At 39.2% G+C, this 15,724-nt stretch overlaps 1 protein-coding gene across 3 annotated transcripts in view; it reads right to left on the reverse strand.

The window, feature by feature from the left end:
* The window catches only part of LCOR (ligand dependent nuclear receptor corepressor), a 59,249-nt gene that overhangs the window by 9,822 nt on the left and 33,703 nt on the right, over nt 1-15,724 (reverse strand). For 2 of the 3 annotated variants that reach the window (XM_080596827.1, XM_080596828.1), the window contains 2 exons: nt 5,339-5,626; nt 2,369-2,462 (listed from right to left, as the gene is read on the reverse strand). In XM_080596827.1, coding sequence (XP_080452953.1) covers nt 2,369-2,462; nt 5,339-5,576 — 332 coding nt within the window. In that variant the 5' untranslated portion in view covers nt 5,577-5,626. Of the gene's footprint in view, nt 1-2,368; nt 2,463-5,338; nt 5,627-10,061; nt 10,195-15,724 lie in introns of all 3 variants that reach the window. The other variant, XM_080596826.1, reaches the window with a different exon arrangement.

Consider the following 15,724-nt stretch of genomic DNA (forward strand, 5'->3'; position numbering starts at 1 on the left):
ATTACAAAGTAGTAGTCAATCGCCATAGATCTACACACAACTGTGTTACTGGTGTGACGTTACCACTAAACAAGTACAGTAATAAAAGAGTAAGCCAAAAATGCAACATATTCAACATGCAAATATGACTGATTTGCTTGACTTTCGTTAAGCACCAAGTGTGAAAGCTGGGATACTGCAGATCACAAAGAAAAACACTAGACTTACCAAATTGCTCTCTTAACAACTAAGTGCATATATACATGTCCCTGATTCTCATTTGACACACAGCATAGCATGGCTAGGAAAAAAACTCAAATACAAAAGCTATGAACTTTAGTCCAGACCAAGGGTTAGTAGCAGAAAAAAACAGTATGTATTTTATTTTTTTTTTTTTTTTACTGTTTTCCTTGTCACAAGTGTTCTTTCTATGACACAACGTACTACTACTGCAGACAAACACCTGTATTTTAACATTTTGCTTGCTTAGCCCCTCTGTAGTAACTAAGTCACACTGGCCAGCAACTAGTTGCAAATTCCACCTCCAAACCCTCCCATGTTCCACAGACAGACTAACAAAGAGACTGGGGAGCAATTCAGTTTCAATGCTCTGGGAGACTGGTGTGAAGCCCTCTAAATAAACCAGCGTTATTTAAGGATAGAGTAAATACTACTGAAAAGCTACATCATTTTTAAAGTCACATTTAGATCAGGAAAAAAAGAGCCTTTAGAGCAGACATATCCACTGGAAGGACCTGGCACGTAACATACACAGCATTTAACATATATGCTGCTAGCTTCTCTCCAGGATGCGATAGGTCACAGCTGGAGTAACAAGAGTCAAACTGGATTCAGAACAAAATCCAGAGAAATGAATAGTCTGCTGTCCCACAGAACTCGGTGTATACTCTGTCCCTTCTACAGCATATGTCGCATGAGAATGCACACCAGTGTTTCTGTGCCTGAAGAAAGGTGATATGGGCAGCTAGCTACAACAGGAGGTCACACCTGATTTCCTTTTTGCAGAACAGACTAAACCTTCATTTAGCACACACCTGTACAAGTGAATACAGGTGCCAGTGTTCAGCATCCTCTCCTGACCCACAGAACTGATCAGGACAGAGCCAGATGCTGGCCCTGACATCCCTACGTGTGGGACTTCAGCCCTCACTTGAGGCACAAGCAAGGGAACAAAATTTGCAGCCCTGGTGGCTTCTGCCGTCTTCATTAGTAAGAGCCAGAAATAGAAAACTTTTCTGAATTGAAAGAAGGAGTGGTGGGCACGGTTTGCACTAAAGAACGGTGTAAAAAGTATTAAGACTAACTGCTAAACAAGGACTGAAGTATTTTATTAATAAATATATTAAATGAGAAACGAAATCTTGAAAGGGGGGAAATCAGAGAGTAGTATTTTTCCAAATAAATGCAACAGTTAAACCAGTTGTTAGCATTACATGGGATTGACGGTGGGGTGTTAGTTTAAAAATTCACGTTTTTCATATGCTGTTGTTAAGCTAATCCCAGCAATTAAATGGTAGTTTACACCACATACTGTTTCTGTACTTCACTAATAGAAATGTTCACGGTAGCTTCAAGATAAAGTTCTCCTGTCAACACCCAAAATCCTTTTTATTCCCAGTCAACCTCTCCAGTACATTTATCTCATTCCTAACTAAGAGTAAAGGGTTTCTAAATGTATGCAAACTGTGACCATTATAAATATGAAACCTAAAACTAACTATTGATAGCATTCTTTCACACCTTGAACTAATTAAGAGTAGTACACCATGTATTTTATATTTTGTTTAAAAAAACTAATTCAGTGCTAAAATGCAATCATAAAGTCATACCTAGAATTTTCTGAACTTCTAGACTTCCCTCCTTGCCTGCTCCCCCGCAACCCCCTCCCTTTTTTTTTTTTTTTAAAGCTGTGGTTCATGCTAGGAAATATTAACAAAGAACATGCAGTGATTTAAATCAAATTCATCCTAGTTCATCTTCCAAATCATTGCTACCCATAAAATAAACTTATTAGTTAACTTTCCCCTAAGTGAAATGAAACGTAAATTATATCACAAAGACTCTTCAGACTTTTAACTGAGCTTGGATTTCCACTGAATCCAAGCAGCAGCTAATTGAAAGATCTGTGGCTAAGCATTAAACTGGCCAAAGTAACAGATATTAGAGTTCTTTACTGCAATAAACCTGTCTCAGTTTGCAACAATTCTTATTTGGCAGGTGGGATGAAGGTATTTACCAAAGGTACAAGCTGGAAGACACGTTACTCCAAAGGGTTAACACCAAAAGTAAGTTAAAATTAACATGAGATAAACACATTTTTAGTTTAAAAAAAAGTTTTAGGAGATCATAGTAAGTTGCTTTCCCTTACCCATTTCCTGGAGTACTGGAGCACCCTGGAGAATGACTCAGAGAGGTGCTGCCGGCACAAGGACTCTTCTTAGTGGATAAATCAAGCACGCCGTCTGTAGAGGTGAAAGAATCACTTCAGTGTTTGAAGAAACAGAATCAGCCTCGCTGTCCCTTGACAGAACCACTCCTTTGGGCTAAAGTCATATTTAGCACACAACATTTTAATTTTGTTTTTACACAAGTCAAGATTTGGATTTGTTCGTAGTTTGGCTTACAAGTGACTTCGGCATTGTCCCCAGAAGTCAGAACAAAATTTAGCATCTGCTTACAAGAGCCAGAGAACAAATGACTACCTACAAATGACAGTTCAGGACACAAAGCAGGCTAAACATAACTAACCCTCAGCAGCACCAAAACAAACGACCCTTCAAACTCCTTATATTTTGGGGGCTTTAAATTTGTATTTAACATATAAATAATGCAACACTAAATTTTACATATATATTTTAATACAGATCTATGTAGGAAAATTAATGTGAGAATTTCATATTGGAAACTCACTTTTGAGCGAACCCACACACACAGATGCTGGATTCCTCCTCACCTGGCAGCTAGCTTCATCCTTTTTTCCATGTCTCCGATGGATCCCTACTGGCAGGGCTGCTGCCTTTCCTCTCTATCCTGTCATTTTACTCCCTCCTCTTCCATATACCAAACGGCTTTTCCTGCTCGACTGCTTCTTCCGTCCTCCCCTGGACACACTGATGGCACTTCCTCGTGCTCGCCCTGCTCCTCTGAGCCCTTATGTAAACCTCTCATTTCTAGGCAACAGAAAAGGGAGTCCTTTTTTTGCTAGCAAAGCCTTGTTGCCATTGCACTGAGACATAAAATTCTGGTCATTTTAATAAGGACAATATTGTCTTAGAAGCAGCTCAGCCATCTGAAATTCCTGGAAACTTTGAAAGAAGAAATTTACGAGGCAGAGAGAAATGAAACCTGCCAGTGAGGTAACCTAGAGCTGCTTCACAGCTGCTTGCTCACTCTAATTCCAGAAAGTACCACCAAACACGAGAACAACCTAAGCTGGCTTTCAGATTGCCTCGAGTTCTCATTTGACATATGGAGAAAAACCAAGACGATAAACAGTGAAACAGACCTAGGTGACGGGAAGCTGTACCACCCGCTGCGCTGGGCAGCGCGCCGTAACCCAACCCTAAGCGAGCAGAGTTGAGCCTTCCCTCCGAACACCGACACCCAGCACGGGATACAGTGACCGGCTCAAGCGGCACCTCCTTTTCAAAAGGATGGACTGAACAGCCGGCTGCTGGAGGTGCTTCATCCACGCTCCCTCCATTGGGAGGGTCGTCACGACCTGGAAGTCCTGGAGGGCACGCAGGACCAGCCTCATGCCCCAGGGAGAGGCTGACAAACTAGCTTCCACCCCTCAGTCCTCGAGAGTAGAAACATACCAAAAAGCACCACCAGTGGTCTTCCACGACAGCCTCTTACACCTCTCATTAGCAAGCCTGGCAAACCCCCATCCCAATTGCATTAAATGTAAATTGGGAAAAAAATAATTACATCAGCAAACAGATCACTGTAAAAAGTTAATATGCAAATGTTCTAATTCCACAACAAGTATAATGAATGTTATAAATTATCTTGGAGCTTTCTCGTCTCTAAAGAACAGTTCATGTATATGCTTTCTTCTTCTCCACACAACCCTCCAATTAAAACAAAACAAAACACCAGAAGCAGAACTAATTCTCTCCTTTACTCTTTCAGGGAAAAGCTTCAAAATCGGAACAGTTTAACATTTATAAACATGCATGCAAAAGAGACACTCGTTAATTACATTTATTATAACATTAACTAGAAATAAAAGCCTTTCAGCTAAATGCAGAGGTCCTCCCTTTTAAAAGTGCCATATAACCTTGCACTGCAATTTGGTAACTGACGTGTGGCGACAACTTGCAATTATAAGTGTAATAAGTGTCCAGATGTCCCATCGCAATATTGTTAGACACCAGAAATTGACCTCCTTACAAAAGACTTCATAAACTTCAGTTCAACAACAAAGGATAAAGGGATATTTACGACTACATACTAGCTAGCTACAGGGTTTTGTTTTGTTTTAAGGCCTCTTTTCAACTTGAGGATAGGTAGCCTACCTCATATTTAGTAGCATGGTTTCAGACATTTATTAACACATTTCTAAAGAAGGGTAAAGAGGCTAATTCCAATGCCATCAGTAAGACACACTTATGACAACTTCTATTCCACATTTGCAGAAAAAAACATTTGCATACTATAATCACTCACAGAATTTGCTTGTTAAAAACATTTTTTGATGGAAGCAAGGTTTTCACTCTAAAACAAGCCTTGCAACACTGTTACAAGTTATTCAATCTGTGCTTTGCTGAACAAGTCTATTTTTAAGGTAGAAAAAAAGACTTTTTCCAAATGCACAAATCAGGAAGTTTTGGACAGTTTGCAGTATCATTTTTGCAGCTTTCACAAAGCAATTTGTCACAAAATTTTAAAAGATACTGCTTTCATGTTACGACCACAAAGAAAATAAATGCCATCAGTCCTTCAGTCAGATTCTGTACTGATCTTCAGAAAGAAGACAGTTTTCAGGACCACACGGTCTTGTCTTACCAGCAAGTGTACAGCCTATTTTGACAGACTGTTCCTCATAGCTCCCAGCAGCAACAGCACACTTGTCCCCAGAGGTTAGAGTATGGCCAGCCCCTTTACCCTTCTTCAGAAAAATCACGTCTATCAACCTACATCCTTTCAAGAATTATCTTCTCTCCCAGCCACACCCAGCTGGTCATTATTTCATCGTAATATTTCATCGTAATACATCTATCACTTTTCTGCTTCACATTTTATGTAAAATTGCAAATTTCTACTCGTTTGTTTGTGCAACAAGAATGCCATTCATGGATTGCCATAGGATGCAAGACACTGGTAAGAGTCCTACCTTGTTCACTAGGTTCTGACTGAGACTTTCTGACAGTAAGGTCCAGAGGTGAGTCTTGGTCAGCCATGAGAAGTTTGCTGAGCACAGGGTTCTGAGCAGTTGCAGCCGTGGGAGAGGAGGCGACCAGAGATGCTTTCAGCAGGCTTTGGTTCTTTGTGCTATTGGGCTGGCTGGAGTCCTGAGTAGAGCTATTTTTTGAGGTATATTCAGCAGCAAACTGTCGGATCATTCGCTGCATGATCTCACGGGCCACTAGGGGAATATTGGGGTCAGAGACCCTAGGACTGTCTGCAAACATTAGAGATTGTTTTTTTAAGGAAGCACTTTAAGTAAAACAGATTTTATATTAAGTCATTGTTTATTAAATAAAAGTCAAGGATAAATTAGTTTCTGTAGAATATGTATTTAAGTCTTAGAATACCTGAACAAGAAGCAGTGCTAATTCTGGTACAACCTTCCCAAAATAACAGTTTCCTATGAGATATATAAAAATCTCATCTTTTGTTTTCAAGTATATCTGACCAGACCTTTAAAAGGTGTGAAAATGGAAAAGAGCTAGGCCCATGAAAAGAACTACCAAGTAATGAAGTTCATCGCAAAAAAAAATCAAACAGGTTATTCAGAGGAAGAATTAAATAACTTACCTGCAACTACAGAAAAGGAAAGGGGGAAGAATAGAGTTGCAGCAGTCCCCTATGAAATCACTGGGAAATAAAGCCCTATATTTCTGATCCTTCAAAATCATTCACATGTAGATCAAGCATCTTCCATCTCATTCTACCTACTACTACACTAAAATGCATCAGATATTACTCAAAGAATTTTCCCCAGACACAAAAAGCAAGAGGTGTCAAATTAAAACTAATTCTATTTCTAGAAGACCTGCTAAAAATACTGGTAAGAAATGAGAAATGGAACAGGTAGAAATCTACCCCCACCCTTTTTTTTTTTTCCCATGAAATAGCATATAAATACAAAACTATCTGGAAATATGGGCAACACAAACATATTCAAGTAAATTACTGTTTTAGAGCAGTAGCAATTTATGATGTCAAAGTAAATCCACAGCTCCTACATCACAGATTCTGTCTTACAATTTCCTCCCAAGCACTGATGTTTTCTTCTGGCCAAATCAGGGTGTGTTTTTTTTTCCTGTTGTTGTTTTTTTTCCTTTTTTTCTTTCATTTTTAAGTTCCAGAAATGGCTCAAAAGGTTTGATTTTCTACTTCTGGAAAAGCATTCAGAGAAAATTGTGCAGAAGATGACCAAGTAAATCTAAAATCCACACTCAAAAAGGAACAACAGAAAAGTGTGTTTGTTTTTTGAAAAAGATTGTCCAGGTTGAAAGGTAATTTATCAAGATTGAGCTATTAGAAACATTTACAAAATCGCCCGTTGGATATTAGTGTTAATTTGCCTTTTGCCACCATTTTTGACAGAAATGCATCAATCCAACAACCAGCTTCAAAGTATCTGTAAAGGCTGACTGACGTGAAGGTTTGAGTGTGGAGCTGCTCACAAACCAGGGAGCAGCAGCAAGCAGCTACTCTGTTTCTTGATGAAAAAAATCATACTGAGCTTTGAACACCTATCAAGCCTGAATTCCTTCCTGTTAGGTTCAGCTTTCTAAATCTATGCATCGTAACTAAGATCTTAATCTTATCTTATAGGAATGGTATCTTAGAGGGTACAGTAGCTATAAATTTCTTGGCTGTTTATGCAAATATTTAATCATTTTATTGTGAAGCTTATAGGATATTTGTTTTTATTGTTGCTAAGCACATGACGCACCAAAAGTTTTAATAAATCATCAAGAGATGAGCCAAGCTTAAATTTAGGTGTTTATGTTCTCACCTTCTTCCCAAGTGATCCATAAGGACAAGCTGTAACAGGGAAGAGGCATGGAAACTTTTTCCAGCAAGTGTGACATTTCTTCCGTTTTCTAAGCCCTCAACACGTCCTGCTGAAGGACACATGAAAGGCTCTAAGAAAGCCTAGAAGGGCACAAACCACTGTTCTGATTGCACTGATGCCAACTATTTGACATGTGCTTGTAATGTCTACATGTTGCAGCATGAATGCTCTACATAACTTAGTTTTCCGAAGAATCGTGCCTTTACCGTGCACCCACATTCACCTGTACAATTCAATAATGCTTACAGCTAAACATACTTCCAAATTCAGGGAGAAAATATTGTGCATGCCTACACCCATGCATCTTTCTAATCTGCAACTTCAAAGAAACAGCACAGAGGAACTACTAGGGCTTTCTAGTGCTGCTCAAAATAAATTCAATAATTCAGGACGCTAATTTTTGAAGCAGAAGGGTAGTTACCTAGACATTAAAGGCTTCTTGCTCAATAGAAAGTCTGAATTTTAAATGTCAAGAATTAAAGCTGTTCAAAAGTGACTGCAAAATATTTGCTGGTGCCTCTGCGGTGTTACTGGAAATCAACAAGATGTTTGTTTTGATTCCAAGTATCTAGTTTCTTTGAAAAAAATTAAGGTGTAGGGATAAATACAGCCAACATTTATCTGCTATAAGTTGTCTACTAAAGTAGTACATCTGAGCTTTAAAACCTCAATAGCCTTTATGCGTTTTATCTGTACTGAAATCTTAAAAGGGAAGCACCAACTGAAAAAGGTATGATTTCATTAAACCATCAAGAGAAGGTCCTATCCTGCCACAACGTAAAGGTCTGATAAAACAGCTAGATACTTTCACTGCAATTATGAATATTTGATAGAAGCATTACTGAGTCAGAGTGCCATGGGCACAAAGCAGAGCAAGTAGATAAGATTAATGGACAGTAAGCCTGTTCAGAAAGTTTGCTGATACTGCTCGTTAATCTATGTGTGTTAGGCACATGAGTTCATGTCCTTGACATGTAATAGGCATGCATCTGTTCACAGAACATCTGCACGTCCCCCAATCCAGAGGGGCTACAAAATACCAGTCTGAAATGTTACTGGCAGTCAGGATGGAAAGAAAGAAACTGGCCTGAAGCCAGGAGAGCCAAGTACCTCTGAGCAATGCAGGAGCATCAGAATTCCACCATTCTTTGTGTCCTCTTTGGTATGACAGTGCCTGGGATCTCATGGCAATGACATGAGTTTAAATAACCTTTTAAGCAATCTAAATACAGCCAAGCTGGACAGTGATGCATGAAGGATTCGGAACTGACTTCCTGCCAGGCTCCTTCCCCTCCCTTATTGCTCCTGCACCAAGCACAGCTCCGCCAGAGGAAAGAAAACAAGAGTATATTTAAAAAAATGTCAGATTCTTAGTCATCTGAAGCGATTTCAATATCCTCATTCCATGTATCTGACCACAGAGAAAGCGTTACATTATTTTCCTTCAAATGGGAAAGTATGCCTGTCTCGTGGAACACGCACACAGGTCACACAAAAATTTGAGCTCAACGTTAAAGGGATGAGATACTTAACAAAACATTTGGAAGTGCTGAAAAGGCATTTTTCTCACAACCACCATCACCACCAGAAAACTGAAGTAGAAAAAAAGAAAGTATATTCTCTTTTTTTTTTTTTTTTAAACCAGTTCTGGATTTAAAGTGAGATGGGATAAATTTAAAAGCAAAATGAAACCTTAACCTTAAAAGAAAAAAGCCACTGAAAAGACCGACTTGGAATAAAAGCATTATCTGAGCTATCAGTAGTAATGCAATAACTATCCCTCCTACCATCCTACATGCTTGTGTATTCCATGCGATTCATCATACTATACAGTTTGTATTTATTCATTTGAGTCATAAAAGAAAGGCTAAAATACTGTTATCTGCTTGAAACACCTTTAAATATTTTGGTCACTGTGAGGCTGGGCTGAAGACTGGCTACAGCAATTTCTAATTTGTTAAACTGAAGCCTTCATTGTCCCCCAGCAGACAGGTTGGAATTACTGATTTGGCAGATTTTCTCACACATGGGTTAGACTGATAAGTACAATGTACTTTCACTCAGGATGCACTTGGATGCAACCTCCAGATCCCTGTTTCTCAGGTTGGCAGAAAACAGTGAAGTGAGTTTTGTGCCTTCTTAAGAGTACAGTTTAACTGAAGTAACTCTCCAGAACAGATTTACAGTTTTCCAGCACTGAGCTACTATTATTGTTCTCAGCATATTTTATAGTACTGATTTTCCAGTGCTTTTGCTGATCACTTTGAATTTTCCACATACACCGCTTTGCACAATTCCAACTATATTTTGTATTGTGGATTGCTGGGGTGGGGGCTGGAAATCCCCATACACCACAGTGAGAAGACTGTGGATCTCTTAAAAAAAATCCTGCATTAATACAGATTCCCCTAATTAATAAATAAATTTAATAAAAACAAAAAAAATCCCACCTACCATCACCACTCTCCCCTTCTTCCAGATAGCCCATTCACCTAAACGTTGGCTTCAGAGGAGATCTGCTGGGTAAGAACTGAGTAATTCCTCCAAAACTGTAAGAACACTAGTGTTCTTGCGTCGCGTTTTCCTTTAGGGTTAAATGTATTATGCTCTCTTCCTCTTTCCCAAGACCACACTGTTGTACTGCTACGTTATTCGAGAATCCATTTGCACTCATGATAAATACATATAAAGAAAACAACTGAAAAATACTGAACATGCAATGACAACTTGAACATCCAACTTGATACCCGAATCACATACAAAAAGACCAGCAAGAGATATCATTTCCAATCCCCCCATCAAAACCAACCTTTTCTGTAAAAGACTGCATTGAGGAACTCTTCCGCTTGCCTTTCAAAACGAATGATTTTTGCTTGCTCTTGTCTAAGCAGAGCTTCTTGTCCAGCTTCCGAGGCTGGCTCATCCAGACTGACTAAGTGCTCCTGCAAAGATATTTAATATTTGTAAGATCTTCCTGACTCCAAAACGAATAAAGTTCCTTAGGCATTAACTATTTTACTAAATTCAAAGCTTTGTCAGACACTCAGCACAGAGGTGAATCTCTTTAAATTGAGACTTGAATTTTGACTACTCCAGAACATCCTGCTTTGTCTTGTTTTCCTGTTGTAAATGCAGCAGAAGACTGAAAGATTTGATACCATTACAGGACATAACAGCCCATCATAAAGAAGATTTAGATATTTTGCCACATCTGGCTGCAAATCACATATCTAACACTTGTTCTTCAACTATTACTTTTGCTTCCATAAGAAAAGAAACAGTGAGGGCAAAATACAGAAAAAAAATCACCTTGATTTACACAGCGTTCATCCCAATTGAGCAAGAAATGACCAAGCATTAGCAACAAACAGGTCCTCTGTGAAGAGGACCAGCAGTGGCTACTTTTAAGTGAAATCAACAGAAATTCACTGCTTACAACATCCGCAATGAATTAAAGTTCATTCTTTCATACAAGCGGAAGCAACTGAGTTATCTCAAATATTTCAAAAGGAGTCTTTTAACTAGGATAATTAAATCCTGTGAGATGTCAGAATAAATTACCTTTTTTTTTTTTTTTTTAAATACAACTCAAGAAACTGGAAGACAATGGTTACAAAAACACTGAATGCCTGGATTTCCCCACCCATCCTCCTTCCTCATTTCTTTCTCTTCAATGCCTTATTCCCGCTCAGGAGAATAATCCCTTTCGGGGCCCTTTCCTCCCACTTTCATTTTAAGCAATATTGAAGTTACCTGTATTTACCTACGGCAGGAATGCATACACAACCACTCTTTGGGTTTAGGGAGTGTTTTGTTTTGTTAACCTTTACATAGTATCAGTTACCATAATACCTTGGCTGTAACTGGCTTTTTGGCCTCTAACATACGAATTGATTTCTGATTCCTGTTCTCGTGGGGCTAGGAGGGAAGGAGAAAACTGGCGATTCGCTTATAGTTCACAATAAATGAAAAAGAAAAAAAAGAAGTCGTTCTTAATTTTGTAACGTCTCAACTTTTAAGAGGTTTAATGAAATGAGGTTACATAATCAGCCTACAGTAAATTAACGAACGCAGCAGTCACATGAACTATGTGCAAAGGGTAATAATATGAACCACTGTGGACTCTGGCCTGGCAACATGGGCACACGCTGTAAGATTTGTAGTGTAACAGCTTCCAGAAGTTCTATGTCAAAACTAAGGGGGAGATACTCTCCCAGGCTGTGAAGACAAAGCAGTAGTTTATGCTAAAATGAAAAGGTGAGGAGCATGCAACAACAGAGGTGGGCAGAACACTTGCCACGAAGGTACCGTTCTGTGGAACTCAAGCTCCCCAAGTGACTGATGGTGGTACCATAGAATTCAGGCTTGCCCTCAAACCTACCGGCTCTCATAGGAAAGAGAAGTGCTTTTGAGAGTCTTTAGGAGACTGAACTTGAACTGGGTGGTTAACTACAGAAACAGCTTCACTTCTGTGCCAGGTACGCCTGTACCAGCGGTGTTCCTGCTGTTCATGGGCATTTTAGGAACACACTGAACAGGCGGTTACCCTTTTCCCATACTTCAGAGACGTGAAGCATCAGTAGAGGATGTCACAATGAAAATATAGGTGGAAAGTAAACCCAATATTTTTGTTAAGTTATTCTTTAGGTGAGACATTGTAGAACACACTTGCATTCTGTTTTTCCAAGCTGTGCTTCCATATCCAACAATGTTGAGAACGCAGGATCCATCCTGCCATCCTCCTCCAGCCATTACGAGGATAACTGCAAACCCAACTCATCGGTTTGCGTAAAAAGGAGACATTTCTGCAAATTAACTAACAACAGACCTAATCTAGATGCTGCAGAAGCTTTAGCACAACTACTGCAATATCTAAACATTTAAAATAAACTTTTAAGTTTTAGTTTAAAAGGAATCTCTGCCATCTGATGCACAGAGATTTGGATAGATAAGCTCCATCCAGGTAATTAGCACCCTCTGGCTAGAGTACCACAAGCCATTGCAAAAAAGGCTCTCTTTCAATGCAAAGGACAAACAAGGGAGTTCAGAAAAAAAGACAATATTAAGGCAATATCAGCTTGATCTGATCCTCTGCCCTTTGGCAGACTGTAACTCTGGAAGAAAACTGAAATAAAATAATCCTCATCCAACACAAGGCATCTCACATTTTCCCAGTACTTTTTGGAATTAAGACATTACACAGCAAGTATCACACCAGCCTGTGTAGAAACTCTATGGAAAAAGTTTGGCAGTGGCATGCCTCACCATGAACAAGTGTACTCGTGTTACTCATGTACAGCTAATGCATGAAGAGCACAATTTAATTGACCTAGACTAACCAAAGCTGGACATTTTCTACACAGAGGAAGAATGATGAAAAGAGGGATAGCCAGAAAAAAACAAATGTGCAAGTGGCTTACACTGGTGAATGGCTGAGTAAAGGATCATTCGATGTGTGTTCAGGAAAACAGGGGAGTAGTGAGGGAGCACACTGCTTAGTTCTTACCTCTCATACTAAGGGCCATGCACCTCTTTCCTTGCACAAATTTTTATTACTGTCCATGCTAAGACATCAGAATGTAAAGAAAGAGTTATATGAAGTCAGATTTAACCTTACGCACGGGGGGGGGGGGGGGGGGGGGGCAGGGGGAATTTTCAGCTGCTCTCTGGCATCTTCAGAGAAGTACTGACCACATAAGACAAAGTTTACTAGAAAGATTTCTGCTCACTGCATTTTTATGCTTTCTTAACACTTTTGTCAAAATTATTTCAGCAATTTTTGCAGCTGGTTAACCCCTCAGGGAAAAATTCACAAGCTTCCACACCAATTATTTGTGATTAGTATTCAAAGTCTACTTCCAAAAGATTTTCTTTTTTGTGCTTGTGTTTTGTTTTTTGATTTTCCATCATTCTTCCCAATAAATATTTCGATCTGCTATCTTCAGTCTTATCCTCTCACTCTAATCCTGAATCATATCAAAGTTTTCAGTACTGACATGCAGGTAGTAGTAAGTGGAAAATTATTAATATTTCTAAGCAATGACAATTGGTTGGTTAATATGCTGGAAAAAAAGACTAGTTATTTTTACATATTTATAACTACTTTCATTGTTCTCTTTGTGCTTCTCTTCCATGAGAACGATATCTGAGAGCATCACTAGAATCCCACCAGCGAACATCCAGCGTCACTACTGAACAATAATGCTTCAGAGAAGCTTGGAGCAGTCCCTGCACACTCTGAAAAGGCTAAAATCCTTCTGTACCTTAGGATATAGAACACAGTGATCATTAAGTCAAAAAGCCTTAGAAATACAGGTCTCAGGTTTTCAAAATACAAGGTCAATGAGTGATGCTGAGACACCACCTAATCCTGGACAGCCCAGCCCTGTCAGCACTGGAGTTGGATCTTCATTTTGAGACCCCCCTTGCAGGTAGCATTGATACAGCAATCCCAAACTCTACATTGCTGGTGTGAAGAGTGTATGAGATCATTCCTACCTATCTTCATGCAGAAAACACAAAGAGGCTTCCCACAGACCACCTGCAGCTGTCAGGCCAACACAGGGACCCGATGACACAACACGGGCTCCCAGCCCTCCCCAGGCAGGATCAGGAACAGTGAGTATGAAAGGAACATCTCAGCATCCCTAGGTTGCCTTCTCCAACCCTTCCTTGTACAGTCTTTTTAACTCTTAGCCGGTGCAAAGTGGAATATTATTTTCTGTACATAAGCCTTAAGTACACCTGGGACACGGTGCCTGCCTTCTTTCCTTCTACTTTCAGGAATAAACCTCAGCCGGTCTTAAAACAAAAACAGATGAGCAAAAACCCCACACCACATAAACAACATAAACACAACCTAGTCATTCTTGTTGCTTGCACTTCCACACTGCTCAGCTCCTTTCCACCTCTCTCAAAGCACTATGCCCAGCTGAGGCAGCACTCAGGCAAGAGAAGAATTTCCTCTCCAGGTATTAAGACAAATGCCTCTCTTGATAGATCCCCCCCGAACAGTTGACTGCTTTTACAACGCTATCACGTTTCAGACATCTGTAACTGGTGACTTGATAAAACAGGTTTCAGTCTGTCCGTTTCTCAAATTTATCATGATCATTTTCAATTTTGAGCATGCCATTTGAAGCACCTGCAACTGTTCCCAGCTTGGCATCAGCTAAAAATTCAGATGGTTTAATTACTCTTAGGACAACCCTCACTTACTGAGGATGTGAGCTTTTATAGTAAGAAACAGTATTGAGTAATGAGTTCCTCATTAACCAAGATGACTGATTTGTCAGATTTATCAAACTCCAAACAAATTTAATTTAACTGATCCATGGATATTGAATATCATTTATTATCTATAGTAAGAAAAATCACATTCAGCTGAAATACAATATGCTTACATTCACATTTACACACAAGCAAAGCTAACAAAGCCGAAGATTATCATGAACAGCCTCTTCGGGTTTTAGCCTCTACATCTAATTATTTAAAGTCATCCAATAAAAAAACTGACACTATAAATGCTCTATTTTTTGTTTTAAAGCGATGAAATCCACTAGAAACATTTTACAGCATCTTCCAGCACACCTAAGATTTCCATACACAGTCTAAGACATTCTAAGGCAATCAGAAACCATAACAGGTCTGCAACTTCAACTCATTTTCAGATAATTCCTTTGCCGTCATCAATTATTCTGTGAGTTAATGCTTTAAATGACAGCGGTAGCTTCTCTTCAGATTATTCAGACAATGAGAACTGAACTGCATGGAAAGTGTCTACGTTCCTCCACAGTGAAAGGACGCCGCATTCAGAGGCTGTTATTATGACTAATCATAATCAAGTAATGGCATGATATTAGCTTTAGATGTTTAAGGCACGTACTTACAAGCTTTCAAAAATATCCAAATTGTTTGAAAATTCAGAGTTCCTCTGATACGGCTCCTTCACACGCTGTACACTACCACACATCTTCACAATCAGGAGAGCTGTTAGAGGCCCTTACAGCAAAGCCGGGGTATTTTATGGTACTTCAAACACCAGGCTCAACCTTCTGCCATCAGCAACGGGAGACTCCAGAAGTCGTTTTTTCTCTTTCTATTTTTATAGCTTAAATATATCTATAAAATAGTTAATGTGCTTAGAGTATTATCCTTCTTGTTCTGCTCCCACCAACTAATGAGATTAGTGTCATTTCCCTCCCCTTTTATTTTTTTTTATTTAAACAAAATTAAAAATTCCTTTATGTAGCTTTAAACAGCTGTATTTTTTTTTCTCCAAAGGAATATACTCAAATGAAGCCTTCTTTAAGGATTCATTTCCCAATTTCCTCTTATTACTGGTGCTTTTCTCTGACCTTATCTATCTGCATCTTTTTACCAAAAAAATCTGAAAGCAGGCTTGAGCTCTGCGTACCAGCAAGTAACAGGCAAGACTACTGCCTTTGACACAAACATTCTAGATGGAGCCAC

The sequence above is a fragment of the Anser brachyrhynchus genome (genome assembly GCF_964034855.1).
Source record: "Anser brachyrhynchus genome assembly, chromosome: 6".
NCBI classification, from domain to species: Eukaryota; Metazoa; Chordata; class Aves; order Anseriformes; family Anatidae; genus Anser; species Anser brachyrhynchus.